The 15092-nt window shown below is 42.9% G+C and overlaps 2 protein-coding genes across 4 annotated transcripts; both read left to right on the top strand.

Moving 5' to 3' along the window:
• Positions 1-262: 262 nt before the first annotated feature.
• Positions 263-4802, top strand: TM2D3 (TM2 domain containing 3). Of its 2 annotated transcripts, none has more exons than XM_072345615.1 (6): positions 263-423; positions 1031-1126; positions 1831-1988; positions 2513-2687; positions 3241-3316; positions 3975-4272. In XM_072345615.1, the coding sequence occupies exons 1-6, from the start codon at positions 336-338 to the stop codon at positions 4138-4140; spliced, it is 759 nt and encodes a 252-aa protein (XP_072201716.1). In that variant the 5' UTR covers positions 263-335; the 3' UTR covers positions 4141-4272. The 2 variants fall into 2 exon arrangements, with proteins under 2 accessions (XP_072201716.1, XP_072201715.1); XM_072345614.1 differs by having other exon boundaries at positions 266-423; positions 1028-1126; positions 3975-4802.
• Positions 4803-4942: 140 nt separating this feature from the next.
• Positions 4943-14935, top strand: MAPDA (N6-Methyl-AMP deaminase). Of its 2 annotated transcripts, none has more exons than XM_072345715.1 (10): positions 4943-5017; positions 7534-7664; positions 8069-8129; positions 8875-8962; positions 9495-9576; positions 10432-10558; positions 11254-11334; positions 12074-12212; positions 12620-12720; positions 13985-14935. In XM_072345715.1, the coding sequence occupies exons 1-10, from the start codon at positions 4970-4972 to the stop codon at positions 14174-14176; spliced, it is 1050 nt and encodes a 349-aa protein (XP_072201816.1). In that variant the 5' UTR covers positions 4943-4969; the 3' UTR covers positions 14177-14935. The 2 variants fall into 2 exon arrangements, with proteins under 2 accessions (XP_072201816.1, XP_072201817.1); XM_072345716.1 differs by having other exon boundaries at positions 4956-5017; positions 7534-7674.
• Positions 14936-15092: the final 157 nt, after the last annotated feature.

Genomic DNA, 15092 nt, shown 5'->3' with positions numbered 1-15092 from the left:
GTGTTCCGCGGCTCTGTCACTGAAGTGGGGTAGCTTTTTTCTATTTTTAACCATATGTTTCTGCCTGTAAAAGTTTGTTTTGTGTGGGCTGCATTGCACCGAGCGGCAGTAGTTTAAGATGAGTTTCCCGTGTGTTCCATTGCCGGGCTTTAACACGTGTATCCGTTTCGGAGGGCCTGCAGCGTATTTACCAGCTTTATGCAGGGAGAAACACGTGAAGGGAGGCGGGAGGGAAGCGGGGCCGCTCTGCCGGTTTCGGCCCCGAGCACCTCCCGCAGGCGGGCGCGCTCCGCCCCTCTCCGGGCAGCGCCGGCCGTGAGGCGGCGGCAGACAAGATGGCGGCTCCGGCGGGGCTTGGTGCGCTGCGGCGGCTCTGCGGGGTCGCGCTCTTCGTGTCGCAGCTCTACGTCCTCTCCGGCCGCGGTGAGCGCGGTGCCCCGGGAGCCGCGAGGCCGGGCTGCGGCGGGCGGGGAGGGCGGTGGGCAGGGCAGGACAGGCCCGGCGGAGCCTCAGCGCGGTGGGCGCTGTGGTCGGGGGGGCCGCGGCTGCTGGCGGGGCTGATCTCAGGCGCACGGCCCGGGATGCCGGAGGCGGTCGGCGGAGCGGTGCCCCCTGACGCCCGCCGGGCGGTCCCATTGCCCAGACGAGGCGTTGCGGCGATGCGTGTGGGAGTCCCTGGGCCGCGGCCCCGTGGGAGGGAGCGGATGCAGTGCGTGGTGTGGCGGCAAACGCAGCGGGAGATGAGCTTTGTGAGCACCGCCGCTTCGTTCTCGAGGGAAGGAATAAGGCTGAGCTGAAACATCAACGTGGTCTCTTCTTTGAAAGGTGTACATCGATTCTAGTGCTCGTCTTTGACGTTTAATGTTTACATCCTACTGTTAGTAAAACGGGAAACCCATTCTATGTATTTCTATTACTGTTACACTAATGGAAACATTTGTTTTTTTGAACCAGTGTGCTGAAATTGAACCATTTCTGGTGCATTTTATTCTAAAAATACCACTTTCTCCTTTTTCCCCCCTCACAGCAGGATCTTTGATGGCCACAAAGCATTCGCAGCCACAGTCTACGTTAGCAAAAAGCCTGACTTCCACAAGCACAAACGCTCCCTACTTCAGGGCAGCAGGTACAGTGCCCTCCTGTTCCCTGTGTTTTAGCCCTCTGGGTCTTCCCCTCTGAGAGCTGAGGTCACCAGTTAAGTTCTTCAATTCTGTTTTGGAAACCTCTGTTTTTTACACGGTGATAAAGGCACTGTAGAGTGTTGGATCAAGAATTACTCTGAAATAACCGTAGGAAATTATTTGCGTTATACAGTTAGAAAACTAGTTCATGTAAAACCTTAAAGTTAAATTGACATTGTGGTTTGTGTGTTTTATAACTATGATGGATGGCGGAAATTCTTGAGAGACTTCAGTGTTCTGCAAGAAGTTGCTACTGCTCCCAGTCCGATGTAAATACAGCTTCTGTATAGCCCTGAGGGCACGCAGAGCTACGTGTTTCAGCCAGGGGGTGAATTAAGAGGTGATTCTGAACATATATGAACAAAACATGGCTGAGCTAAGTGTTAACTTTGTCCTGAATGAGTCCATGCTGAGTGTTGTGCTGCGCTGTGCTGTACTGTGCAGAACTCAAGATCCTTGCAAGTTGCTCTGCTGTATTCTATGGCGAGCATGGATTCTGTTCATTGCAAGATAAGGAAGGTCCTTTATACAGTATCAATGCATGTGTATGTATTTGAATCTGCACACTTCAGGCTATATATGTGTATATATGTATATATATGTATATATATATATATTGTTAATTTTGTCCACATATTTCACTTTTCAGAAAGTACAGAAATTCCAGCTTATGTGACTAAATGTCCAAGCAATGGGCTTTGCAGTAGGTTGCCACCAGACTGCATGATATGTAACACGAATTATTCCTGCATATATGGGAAGCCGGCCACTTTTGATTGCAGAGTCAAACCACACGTTCATTGTGTTGTAAGTAACTGATTATTTTTAAAACTAATTTTAAGTAATTTAAGTGAACTGTGACATCTTGTCATAAAATACCTGTGTATTTTTAAGAATTTCTTACCTTAGGCAGCTTGTTAGGTTGTCATAGGCAGGTTATCAGTTTTGTGATTGAACTGCATGCAGTTGGTGGGGAGTCAGACCTACTCTTTGGTTGCTGTTCTTACATTGGGTCTTGTCATGCAGCCGCTGATTGATTGTGTTTAATCAGCGTGATGAAAACTGAACCAGTCTGAGAAGAGGGAGGTTGAAACCCAGTGAGTGAGAACAGTCAGTTTAGCAGCAGCCTCATCTGGATTAGAGGATGCAGCGGTACTAAAACTGTATTGTTATACCTTTGTCAGTTTTATCACGTTGATTTTTACACTGGATGTGGAGGTACCAAAGAGCAACTCTCTTTGCCCGACATTTCTATCTATGCGATGTAGTTTGATACTGAAGGCTGACATTTTCTTGAATGCTAATGAAGTGCTAATGCTGTCCTTCCGTAGGATCAGAATAACCAGGAGCAGGAGAACTTTACGGTTAACATGACGTGCCAGTTTTGCTGGCAGCTTCCAACAACAGACTACGTGTGCACCAATTCTACAAGCTGCATGACGGTCTCTTGCCCACGGCAGCGATACAATGCCAGCTGCACCGTGCGGGATCACATCCACTGTCTGGGTAATGTGCCATACCCGGGGTTTGTAACGACTACATCTCGGTAGCATTTTAATGTTGAGTCAGCAGAGTGATTATATTGATTACAGTAACGATCTGCACCTTGATCAATCTGTTGGATCTTTTTGCGGTTGTGTTTTTATTTATAGAAGCAGTGGCTAACTGCAGACGCTGCTTTTCAGGACTGTTGTGTACCTTTCATGTGAGGGAGAATCTGTGTGTTTTCTTTTTGTCAACTTTCATGACTTAAACTACTTTGCACAACATCAGTAGACTCAGTGTCAAATGTCTCAGCAGGATAATGGAAAACGATCACACTGGTATCCCCCAGCTAGTTTAGTTTTCCCTGCTTATTTCTTCAATTACCGTTCGTGTTTTCTGACGTGAGGCAGAGTTTGATGGTCTGCAGTCAAAAATTCTTGTTTCCATCAGTGCCAACCCTTACAGTGCTTCCATAGAGGAATACAGTGAGTTTGGCTTCGTATGTCATTTTCTTACTCATTGTGGGATTTTTTTTGTCAATTGCATTAAGGTTCAAACCTTTCCTAACGTTTAGGTAACAGAGTCTTTCCAAAGATGCTCTATTGCAACTGGACTGGAGGTTATAAGTGGTCTACTGCCCTGGCACTAAGGTACGCAATTAGCTATTAGCTAAAATGTGCATTGTTATAAATGTATCCTGTATGCAGTCTTGGTCCTATGTTATTATTATAAAGTACCAGTGGGTATTTTATAATGGCTTGGAATTTAGAACTTGGAGGCATGCAGCGCTTGAAGATTTCATATTAGCTGTCTTCAGTAGTCCTTGAAAGAAAACGATTACCCTACTTCTGCCTTGAATGTGCTTTCTTCAGAGTAAGTGCCAATGATCCTGAAGCCTCAGGAGTGATTCTCTGAGTAGAAGGGACATGCGTTCTGTATTCTGTGTGCTGACACATGAGGGAGCAATGCTGAAGTAATCCTGTGGACTTGCTCCCTCTTTGTAATATGCTTAAAGCAATTAAGGCTGAATTGCATCTTGAATGCAGCTATTTCTGAATGTGATGGGTGTCACTGATCAATGTGTAGATAAGGCTTCTTTCCCAAGTGATGTGGCTGGAAATGCTTTACAAGGGAGTCTTACACCTTAGAATCACTGGGGTAGAAATCAGTGTAGTAATTCTGAAATGAACTATTTAGGTAATTTTTGACACATTCAGCCATTAGAGAAGATAAATCGTCGATTCTCTGGGTGCTATCAATTGAACTGCAGAGTAACATAAGAGTAATGGCTTGTTTTTGTTCTCACAGCATCACCCTTGGTGGATTTGGAGCAGATCGGTTCTATTTGGGCCAGTGGCGGGAAGGTCTGGGAAAACTCTTCAGCTTTGGTGGACTTGGAATATGGACACTGATTGACGTGCTGCTAATTGGCGTGGGCTATGTGGGACCTGCGGATGGCTCTCTTTATATTTAAATGTAGTTTCAGAGAGGAGAGTAATTGCTTGGAAGGGGCTCCCTATAGAAGTATGTAGGAGTCTGAGCCCTTAAGATAGAACAGTTGTTCTTTCTGTGTGGATACATTTTAATGTACAGTATCTGTACTTAGTTTGCCTTTAAATAAGGTAAAATAAAAGGGTGGATCACTAAGTTGAAATTAATTTCCCTTCATTTATGGATGTGCTGTTGTGAGAAAGGTTGATGGCCAAAATGTGTCAGTAATCTTTTATTTCCCATTGCATACTTGGGGGAGGTTAATTTATTTGCCTGAGGTCACTGTGTTTGATATCTTCATTGCATTCATCTTTAGTGTTTGCTTAGTGACTGGCTGACTTAGACATGGGGTTACAATGAGATTGTGCTAAGGCTGAAAGCTAAATGCAAAATAAGCGCAGTACCTTTGAGGCTGGCTTTGTTTGGGTTGGGTTTGACCTGTGTCCCAGTGAAATATCTGTTCCTATGCTAGCCAACCTGTAAGTCGATCTCCAGGCCGGAGGTGCGGCAGCGCGGTGCCGGTCGGGCTGTGTACGCGGTGTGCCCGCAGCCCGGCCGCCCCTCCCGTCAGCCAGCCGCCGGAGCGCCGAGGGGCGGCGGTCAGACGGGCGTTTAACGCGAATAAACTTGAACTCGGAGCGGTGATTGAGTTTCGCGTTTGTTGTGCTTTCTATGAGCTCGGCGATCCGGGCGGGCCCCGTGGGGAGCAGCGGGGGCTGAGCCCGGCCGTCCGGAGCCGCCGGGCGGGCCCTGCAGGGCGGTGCGCCGCTATGGACCCGCCCCGGGCCGCCCCCCGCCGCAGAGGCGCCGTCATGGCGGCGGAACCGGAGTGGAGCTTCTACCGGGAGCTGCCCAAAGTGGTGAGCTGCGGGGCGGCGGATGCGGGGCCTCGGGAGGGGCCGGAGCGCTGCCTTCCCTCGGGCGGGGGCGGCGGGCCGGGGGCTGACGCGGTGCGGAAGAGCATCTCGGGGGTGGGTTTGTCCCACGTGCGGCCCCTGGGGTCCTCTGTGCGTCTGTACTTGGCATGCATAAAGGACTGGCTGAGGGCCGGTCCAGAATGTCGTGATGAATAGAGTCAGGTCCAGCTGGGGACCACCGCGGTATTCCTCAGGGCTCAGGGTTGGGGATGGCCCTGTTTTATATCGTGGTCTCAATGAAGGGATTGAGTGCACCCTCAGTAAGTTTGCAGATGACGGCACGTGGGGAGGATGTGTCAGTCTGCCTGAGGGTAGCAAGGCCCTACGGAGCGATCTGCATAAGCTGGATCACTGGGCTGAGGCCGACGGGCTGACATTCAACAAGACCAAGTGCCGGGTCCTGCACTTCAGTCACAGCAACACTGTGCATTGCTGCCGGCTGGGGCAGAGTGGCTGGGAAGCTGTGTGACAGGAAAGGGTCTGGAGGTGCAGGCTGACAGCTGGCTGAGTGCAAGCCGGCTGTGTGCACAGGTGCAGGGCATCCTGGCTTGTATTGGAGACAGTGCAGCCAGTAGGAGCTGGAGGTGATCGTCCCTCAGTATGCAGCTCTGGTGAGACTGCATCTTGAATACTGTGTTCAGTGTTGGGCACTTCAATACGTGAAGGGCATTGAGGCCCTGAGTGTGTCCAGGGAAAAGCAATGAGACTGTGAAGGATCTGGAGCACAAGTGTTATGGGGAGCAGCTGAGGGAACTGGGGTTGTTCAGTCTGGAGAAGAGGAGGTTGTGGTGAGGTGGGGATCAGCCTCTTCTCCCACGTAATGGTGATAGGATGAGAGGTGATGGCCTTAAGTTGCACCAGGTGAGGTTCAAATTGAATATTAGGAAGCATTTCTTCTCAGAAAGGGAGGTGATGCATTGGCACAGGCTGCCCAGTTAAGTGGTGGAACCATCATCCCTAGGGATGTTCAAGACAAGGGTAGATGTGGCACTGAGGGACACAGACTAGAGCAGTCGCAGGCATGGACTGGTGGTTGAACTAGATGATCTTAGTGGTCTTTCCAACATTAATGATTCTGATTCTGTTCCATACTCCAGAAGGTGCTGTGCCTGTTGGCCTTCTGCTTTATTTACAGCTTTTGTAGTCTGTTCTTCCATTTAAAACAGTTGAGCTTGACCTTTATTTTCTTTATTTTGTCCTGTTTACCCTGAAGCTACCCAAAGAAGTCTGTCCCCGATAACGTGTGCTCCACGTTCTGAAGGGTGTGTTTTAGAGCCTCTGTGCTATCTCTGGGTGCATGCAGCTGCATCTTATCGGTGTTACAGTTCTGCACTTCCAAAACAGCCAGCGGCACGTACTCACCACAGAGTCTGCACAGCAAAACCAAGCTGCACACTATGTGCGTTCTGATGCACCTTTTCAATAAGATGCATCTTACCAGATTTAGGTTTAATGTTCATTTCAGCTCTGTGTTCTGCTTGGAAGACTGGGATGAAACACGCACCAGGTTTGATGTCCCAGAGTGGGGAGCAGCTGCAGCTCCTGCTGCTCCATTGGAGTTGTGCATTGGTTGAAGCGATGAGACGTCTTTCCTCTGCCTGGGATTGTAGAGCTTTAGGAATCTGAAATGTAATAGCTTATAAAATTGAAATCACATTTTCAAGAAGTTATGATCTCAGTATTTTCCAATCAACAGTTTTAAGAAATACTTCACCATGTCTATCTCTGAGTGGAATGCCAGGGGGTTCTGTGTAGCAAAGCCTGTGGTTTGCACATGTGTTTTGATTGAGTTTGGAGGGCTTTAAGGAACTGTTTCATACCTCAGCAGCCAAGAGACCATAAGACAGAGCAAAGATGGAGTGAGGAACAGAGCTGAGTGGTGTGGGTTGGCAGCCCTAAGTCAGGTTGCCATGAGAAAGTCAGGCAGAAATTGGTCACCAGCAATGGAAGGCTGTTAGTCCTGTTGTGCTGTTAATGGGTAGAGATAGCACCGTGCTGGATTTCTGGTGTGAGCTAAGATTTCTGAGAATGAAATTAATAAATAAATACATTTGAGCAGATGTAAAAAGGAATAAAAAAAAAAAAAGAAAAAAAAAAGTAGTTTGTTTTGAACAGTGTATGCATGAATTTAATTTACGGCATGTAAGGGGGGAAAAAAGTGTTTTTTCTTGATTCTGTGAGAGCTGTTCACATCCTTGTCCCCTGCAGTGGCGCTGCTCCACCAGCCAGCTGGGATCTGTGCTAATCACAGCCCTCCTAGTGAGAGGCAAAGAGGACAGACCCTGCTGTGCTGGTGCGTGCTAATGTGGGGAAGTGATTGTTGGCCAAACACAGAGATAATTGTTATTTTCAAACTTGGAGTGAAACAGTAATGCAGGATATGTGAATGGTAATATAGAAGTAAACATAGAAGCTCTCCTTCTCACTTAAACACCCAGAATGTGTTTCCCCCCTCCTAGGAACTTCATGCTCATTTGAATGGCTGTATCAGTTCTTCAACTATGAAGAAACTTATGGCCCAGAAACCATACCTTCAGATCCAGAATGGAATGACTGTGATTGACAAAGGAAAGAAAAGAACCTTAGATGAGTGAGTAAACGTGCGTGAGATCAACATTTACCATGTACCTTTTAATTAAGTTGCAAACTTAATCGTGACCTTGTGTACTGACTGCAGATATGTATGTGAATTTCAGTTTAGTAAAAACTGTTAGGTTTTGTTTTCTAGTTGTACCTATAAAGTACAACTTGTACCTTAAGTATTTGGAAAGAAATGGAAATCTCACATTGACATTAATGATTTCTGTTGCAAATGCGTCAGCTTCTGAAATCAGAAGTGGCCCTTAAGATGGTCTTGGTTCCCCTATAAACAAAATTCAGTGTGCATTTTAAGCTACAAGCTGGTTAATTAACATGGTACAGGTTTTCACAGCATAGATTTTTATATGAGTGCTCAATTTACTGTTCAGTGTTTATTTTCTGACTTTATTTTAGGTGTTTTCAGATGTTTCAGATCATCTATCAGATTACTACCAGGACTGAAGATATTTTACTGGTAAGTCTGTTAAAACAGTTTCAGACAAGCAAGTTCAGTTGGTTCAGTTCTGAATAACAGTGGTATCAACGAAGGTCCCTTCAACTGGAGGACAAAATTACTGGTGTAAAATACATTATTTTAGAAATACAAGATTAAAATATTTTTTCCCTTTAACATTTTTTAAAAGCAATGAGCTTCAAATATGGTGGTCCTTATTACACTCAGATACTTGGTCCGGTAGTGCCTTAAAATGTGATGCCTCTTCTTCAGCAGCAAAGCTTTGACTTATTATAGTCTCTTGTTTCTTCTTTGTCTCATTTCTGTACTAAAGCTATAGAGCTAGAAATGTCTTTTGCTTACCTAAGATTACAAAATTAACAAGAAGAGTGGTTGTGTGATCACTATAGGGGGAATAAAGTGATGTAGTACATTTTTCCTTATCTAAAATGATTTCTAGGTGGCCTGTTAAATTACAAAAATATACAGGAACGGTGAAAGGGTTTGTATGTGCACTAGGTGAGGAGTGTTCTCATTCAGACATGGAAATGCTTGTTTGTCATAACCCTCTCTAGTATCTGTATGGGAAATGAAGGTTCTTCCATGGGGAGTATTTCCAGGGTCAGAGATCTGGAAACACATCCATCCTGAAAACTTTCAAGTGTTCCATCCCAAAAGATAATTGGGTCTCATTTAGTTGTAAAAGACAGTGAAAACCATTATAACTGTTGTTTTAATGATGTTGAATGCACTGTTTCTTAACTAGATAACTAAGGATGTTATTAAAGAATTTGCTGATGATGGTGTCAAATATCTGGAATTAAGGAGCACTCCTCGAGAAGAAAAGTCCACAGGTATGGTCTGTCCTCGTTGTTCATCCTGTCTCATGTGCTTTGAAATTTAGTGAAGACTGTGTTAATAAGAAGGCAAGTCAAATTCAGTTGGATCAACTAAAATATAAATATAAAAGTAAAATGTAGTGATGTAAAAATGTCATTTTACTGTTACATTTTTGAGGAAAAAAAGATGCATTGGTTATAATTCCATTATCCAAGAATTTGAGTTACTGCCTTCACTTGGGCATTTGACTGTGCTAATATTTTCAGTAGCTGATATATTTTATTTTTATAACTCCATCTTTTTTTTTTTTCTTTAATGTTATTTAATAGAAGCGCATCAGAAAATTGCTTTTGCAACATTCTGATTCATAATGTTGTTTTATTTCTCTCAGATGCTTAGCAGGAGGCTGATTAGTACTACGTAAATTAGAAAATGATGGAGAAAAATCAAAGGTGCAAAATAAGCAATGAGACAAGAGAGCTGGGTCTGCAGTGTGATGCGATTAATTCAAATATGTTGATTCCAAACGTGTGCCTGTGTTTGTAGGTATGACCAAAAGGATGTACGTTGAAACTGTACTTGAGGGTATAAAACAGTGTAAAGAAGAAGGCTTGGATATAGATGTAAGGTAAATGAGCCCATAGAGTGCCTCTGTTCAAGGTTTTGTTTAGTCTGATGCTCCGTCATGGTTTGCAGAGAGGTTTACAAAACAGTATAGAAAAGATCGTCTAAACCAGATAAAATGTATCTGTATATTCCTGTATATTTTTTAATTAGCATATGGTTTGACTAATTAAATCTTTCTTACAGAAAGTCACCTTTGTCATGGAACAAAAAGTTAATTTACATGCTAATTGAATTTTTCATCTTCGTTTTTACTGATAGAGAAAGAAACTGGGTGCAGCTTTTCAGCCTTAAGGCTGCTCATTCTCTGCAGTATTGTCAGGAAAGTCAGTGTTTTGAAGGAAATGCAGTAGAGACTCTTTTTCAGAGCCTACGTTCCTTGCAAATGTTTTTGCTGGATTAGCTCTACAGGCAGCCTGTGGTAAAGGAGAGGTATTTAAAAGGATCCGAACAGTTTTACAAGGTGTCACTTGCTGCTTATGGGCAGTGAATCTACATGCCTGGTTAAAAGATTCTCAATAGCAACCTGTTAGATTTGTTTGTGAAAGCTGAAGGTTTCTTATTTTTCATGTCTGCCTCTCCAAGAGCTTGCTCTGCTGGTACTGCAGGCAGCAGCAGAGCAATACGTTGTTCCCTGCCCTCCTTCTCTCCATGGCTGCTGCATTTCACTAGCTATTGTATTTATCTAGTTGATGTCCGCCTGTGCTTTACTATCTTTGTTCTTTGAACAACTTGCAGTGCAAATGCTCTCTGTTGTCACCCATGGAAGAGGTGAAGTGCCGTTCATATTGGTGTGAGATTTGTTGGTCTCCTGGCACTATGGCTTGTGTTTTACTGAACCTGTACGTTTCTCTCCAAGATTATTGATAGCAATAAATAGAAGAGGTGGCCCAACAGTTGCTAAGCAGACTGTTAAACTTGCTGAAGAATTCCTTCTTTCCACTGACGGGGTTGTAGTAGGACTGGACCTCAGTGGTGATCCAACTGTAAGTTTTTGTTTTGTTTTGATCTGTCCTTGAAGATGAGTGTTTAATGTTGTGTAGCAGAAGGCAGTTCCAAGGATACTTTGTTCTTCTAAGATTTTGCTTTACGTTTGTTGCTTGTTTGAATTAATTACTCGTAGTTCTGATGCCACATAAATCCCTGTTGCTGTAAGGGAAAGACACTCTTAAAAAGAATCAAAAGATCATAATGCTGAAAAAAGAGTCACTGGAAAGCAGTGTTTATCTGGGAAGTGTCTCTTACTGAATTGTCCGAGTAGATTGGCTGGATTGAGGTTAATTAAATACTACAGCAAGGCTGCACAAGTATACATTTTGATTAGCTGCACCTAGTGGTCTTTTGGTATCAAGAAAGCAAGAATATTTGAGGATAGCTGTTGAACTGAAATGAAATAGCTCTAGGTGACAGTCATGGAAGGGGAATCAAAATCAAGATGTGTGAGTGGTCGGTGCTGGGCATCACCTGAACTGCTGAGGTAAGGCTTATTTGTCAAAACTGCACCTGTATGGCAGAGTTATCTGCTGTGCTGTAGTCTAAAGTGGGATAGTGGCAGAAGAAGAGTAAGCATGTGTAACTGCAGTGGAGCTAAATATTTTGGTATTGCTAGAATTCTTAATCATATGATTAGAGAAATCTGGTGAAACTAGATGTAGAATGATGATGCTTTTCTATCTTCAAGGCAGGGCATGGTCAGGATTTTTTGGAACCCCTCTCAGAAGCGAAAAAAGCAGGTCTGAAGCTGGCATTGCATCTTTCAGAGGTAAAAGTTTTCGTTATTTTAGTCCTCTGTAATTCCTGTTTCACAACAGCCTTGATGAAGCTGACAGTAGCTTCTGTGGGCTTTGAACTTCTCGTGAGAAAGCAGTAATGGTGTTTTGACCAGAGGAAACAAAGATAAATCTTCATCATTCAGCTCTGAGTAAGAACTGTGGAACTGTTCCTTATTGAGTTATACCTAACAAAGGGGACAAGGAGGGCAGGCGTGAGTTTGAAAATTAGGAATATTCCAGGAGATTCACTGTTATATATATTCCTGGTATAGCATCAGGAGTCATGGGTAGTAAAAGTTGCACGTTTCCATGAGTGACACTTCAATTTCGTTTGGGCTCTGCTTATTTCAGTAGAATGAGTCGGGCCTCTTCTTATGATCTGTAGAAGTGGTGGCTGCTGCCTGCTCTGATGAGTCTGATGAATGCTGAAAATGCTTTCATTTCTTTAGGAAGTAAAGTGCTTCTGGCTGAAAGTACTTGGGAATTTCAAATAGAGGTTGTCTGTTATACATCCTTTTAAGATTACAGCTTCTTTGTTTAAGGATTCAAAGTTGACAGTCACTTTCATACCTTCTTTCTTTCTTCAGAAGTTAGCAGTGCAGATATTTAGCCTCATTTAAACTCTGTTTTGATTAGATATGCTATGAAAATAGAACTTGAACTTGGTTGTGATCATTTATTATGTTATTTTATGCTGCTTTAATGGAATGTAAAATATATCCTCCCCAGATTCCAAATCAAGAGGAGGAGACCAAAATTCTCCTGGGCCTGCCTCCTGACAGGATTGGACATGGAACATTTCTCAACTCTGCAACAACTGGCTCAGAAGAGTTAGTGCCTCTTGTTAGACAGAATCATATACCTCTTGGTAAGGAAACAAGAAATCACTTGGTTATCCCTGAACCTAAGAATATCATCATTACTGCTGATTTGTCTTTGGTGGCAATTGTATCTTTTACATATTTGTGGCAGCAGACAACAATTGGTGTCTCAGATGAAAACAAAACTAAATCATAACTCTTAGTTACTGTGAAAGGCTGTGTGGTGTTTGTGTGTGTGGCTTGCAAGCTCCCTATGTTTTACACATAGCCAGTAGTTACGAAGAAAATGGCTACAATAGGCTCATCAGAAGATCTTACAAAATATTTGAAGCATTGAAAATTAAGAAAACAATTGATTTCAGTTTTCATTTAGAATGGAAGCAAGCCCAGTAGTGTGTAGAAAGCATCTTTTGTTCAAATATATATCCTTGATTATTCTTTTTTTCTTCCTTAGAACTTTGCATGACATCAAACATCAAAACTCAGACGGTGCCTTCCTGTGACAAACACCATTTTGGATACTGGTACAACATCGGACACCCCGCTGTGCTTTGTGTAAGTTTTTGACCCATTTTTTTTAGAGTAATGTTGGTGTATGTCTCCTTTTATGAATTAGAGCTGAGTTACTAACAGTTTCTGTCATTGCAGCCTATTATCTGCTTATAGCAAATCATAATATTCCATCAGAGAAATGTCAATAGTAGAAATGGCAATGCTTAATGTTAATCTTCTTTTTATTGTAAAGCAGGACATTTTCCTTATGTAGATAAATATAATCAGCAAATTATGTTCTTGAATATTTTTATATTGACGGATTTCACTTAAGCAAGGATTGAATGTTTTTTAGCTTGTACTTACATCAGTATTTATTTATTGTGTTGAATAAGGCTTCTCAAATTCTCTTGAGTTCTCTCTCCACCTTATGAAGGTGCCAAGTACATGGCAGCATTTTACACTCTACCATCCTGTTGGTTTACCCCTTAGAATTCGTTGCATTGTGCAAGCATGTATGTGTTTTTTAAGCATCATGCTTACCACTCAAACATGCATCAGCCCTTTATTTTATTATGTATCACTGAGTTTCAAAAGTCAGAGGTTATTTCTGGAAGTCTGAATTGTGAAAAGTCTAGATAACCAGTGATGTCAGATAGCAGCTTGCCCACACACGCCAATAAAACAAACAGCAGAAAAAGAGGTACTATGGTGTCTTAAATTTAACAAGGTAGAGTTAGAGGCCTTCTCTGAGGAGACACGGGCTCTGAGTTAGAAATAGGAAATCTCATTAACACTTCAATAATCCTATCTTGCTTCTTCTAGTTAGACAATCTTTAGACTGCTTTCAGTCCAGTTTTTAAGATGCCTTCAGTACTTCAGTCGGTCTGAAGAAGTAATTTGAGCTGATGCTGTCAAAATGCAGAGGGTGAAACAGTTTTGTCCCTGCAGGTATAGGAATGCAGAATTTGATCTAGTTCCCAAATCAGAGAGAAAAGAGAAACAAGGAGATGATGCATGCAAACTATGTAAATTCACGTATATTTGGTGTGCCGAACAGGCCATCTTTCAGCCTTGTTTATAGGAAATAATATTTTCTGGGTAATTTATGTTATAGGTTATCATTTGTGTTTAAGAAATTTGTAAGTGATCTATTGCTTTGCCCTATTTTCAGTCACAATTAAGGATGAAATGATACTTATTAGATGGAAGAACTGGAGTAAAATGTGAAACATTTCAAAGTAAAAACTGTTCTGTAATGTGTGGTCAAAACCCTTTAACTAATTTAACTAATTTAAACTTTGTTTCTCTTTTGGTTTAACTCCAGACTGATGATAAAGGCGTGTTTGCAACAGATCTGTCTCAAGAATATGAACTGGTTGCAAAAACATTTAATCTGACTCGCTCGCAGATGTGGGATCTTTCCTATGAATCAATCAACTACATCTTTGCTTCAAATGTAGTGAAATCAAAGCTGAGGGAACAGTGGTGTAAGCTGAAGCCAAGTCTGTTTGTTTAGTCAAACAGCTGCTGCAAACAGCATAGGTACATTAGCTTAATTAGTTGGTTTTTTAAAAAAGATTATTTTGTTGTTTGTTTTTTTATAGACAGAAATCCCTGACTTTAGCCTTTTCTAGACATTAGGCTTATAAATCCTGTCCACAAACCATGCCATTGAAAAGAGAAGACAGACACGCTTCCTTTTGGTAGCAAGGACAGGAGTGAATGCCCTTTCATGATTGGGAAGAGCCCTAAATCAGTGATTAAAGTTCCAAATATATCATCATGCAGCTTCTCTCTGCTTGATAGGACATTGAAAGCAAACAAAATACTGGGATGGAATACATTGTCTTACTAGAAACATCAGAGATGGAGAATAAAGGAGCAGTTGTCAGGGTTCAGAGGCTGTGTGTTGGCAGCGCTATGCTAAGCCGTGTGGGCATGGGTTGTGCATTTGTTTCTTCGTATTGGTTTTAAAACAGGAGTTTTAAGCAATTGATTGAATGTGAAAACAAGCTCAGGGAGTAGGAAATATTTGTCTGAGGGACTTGAATACTGCATCTGCTTTTGTTGGCATGCCTGTATGGTGGAATCCTGCTGTGGGTGTATTGGGAGTGCCTATGGGTGCACTCAGTACCAATAGTACTTAGGCAGAGATTAGAATCTTGAAAGCCTTAGCAAATGGTGAGCTGCTTGGAGGAAATGGTCTAATTCTTGAAAAGCTCTTTATAATTTCTATGTGTTTATTGTAAGAAGCAATAAAAATACTTGGAGCGCGCATGTTTTCAAACAACTCCGTGTGTGTGTGTGTGTGTGTGTGTGTGTGTGTGCACGTCTGGGATGTGCAGGACAGGAATGTGTCGCAGGGCAGCCTGCATCTTCCCAGCAGCACCGTGTCTGTTCTGACAGCAGAGGGAGCTCGTTCACTCAGGCCG

Source organism: Excalfactoria chinensis, chromosome 10 (assembly GCF_039878825.1).
Source record: "Excalfactoria chinensis isolate bCotChi1 chromosome 10, bCotChi1.hap2, whole genome shotgun sequence".
Lineage (NCBI taxonomy): Eukaryota > Metazoa > Chordata > Aves > Galliformes > Phasianidae > Excalfactoria > Excalfactoria chinensis.
This window is presented reverse-complemented; position numbering and strand designations above follow the sequence as displayed.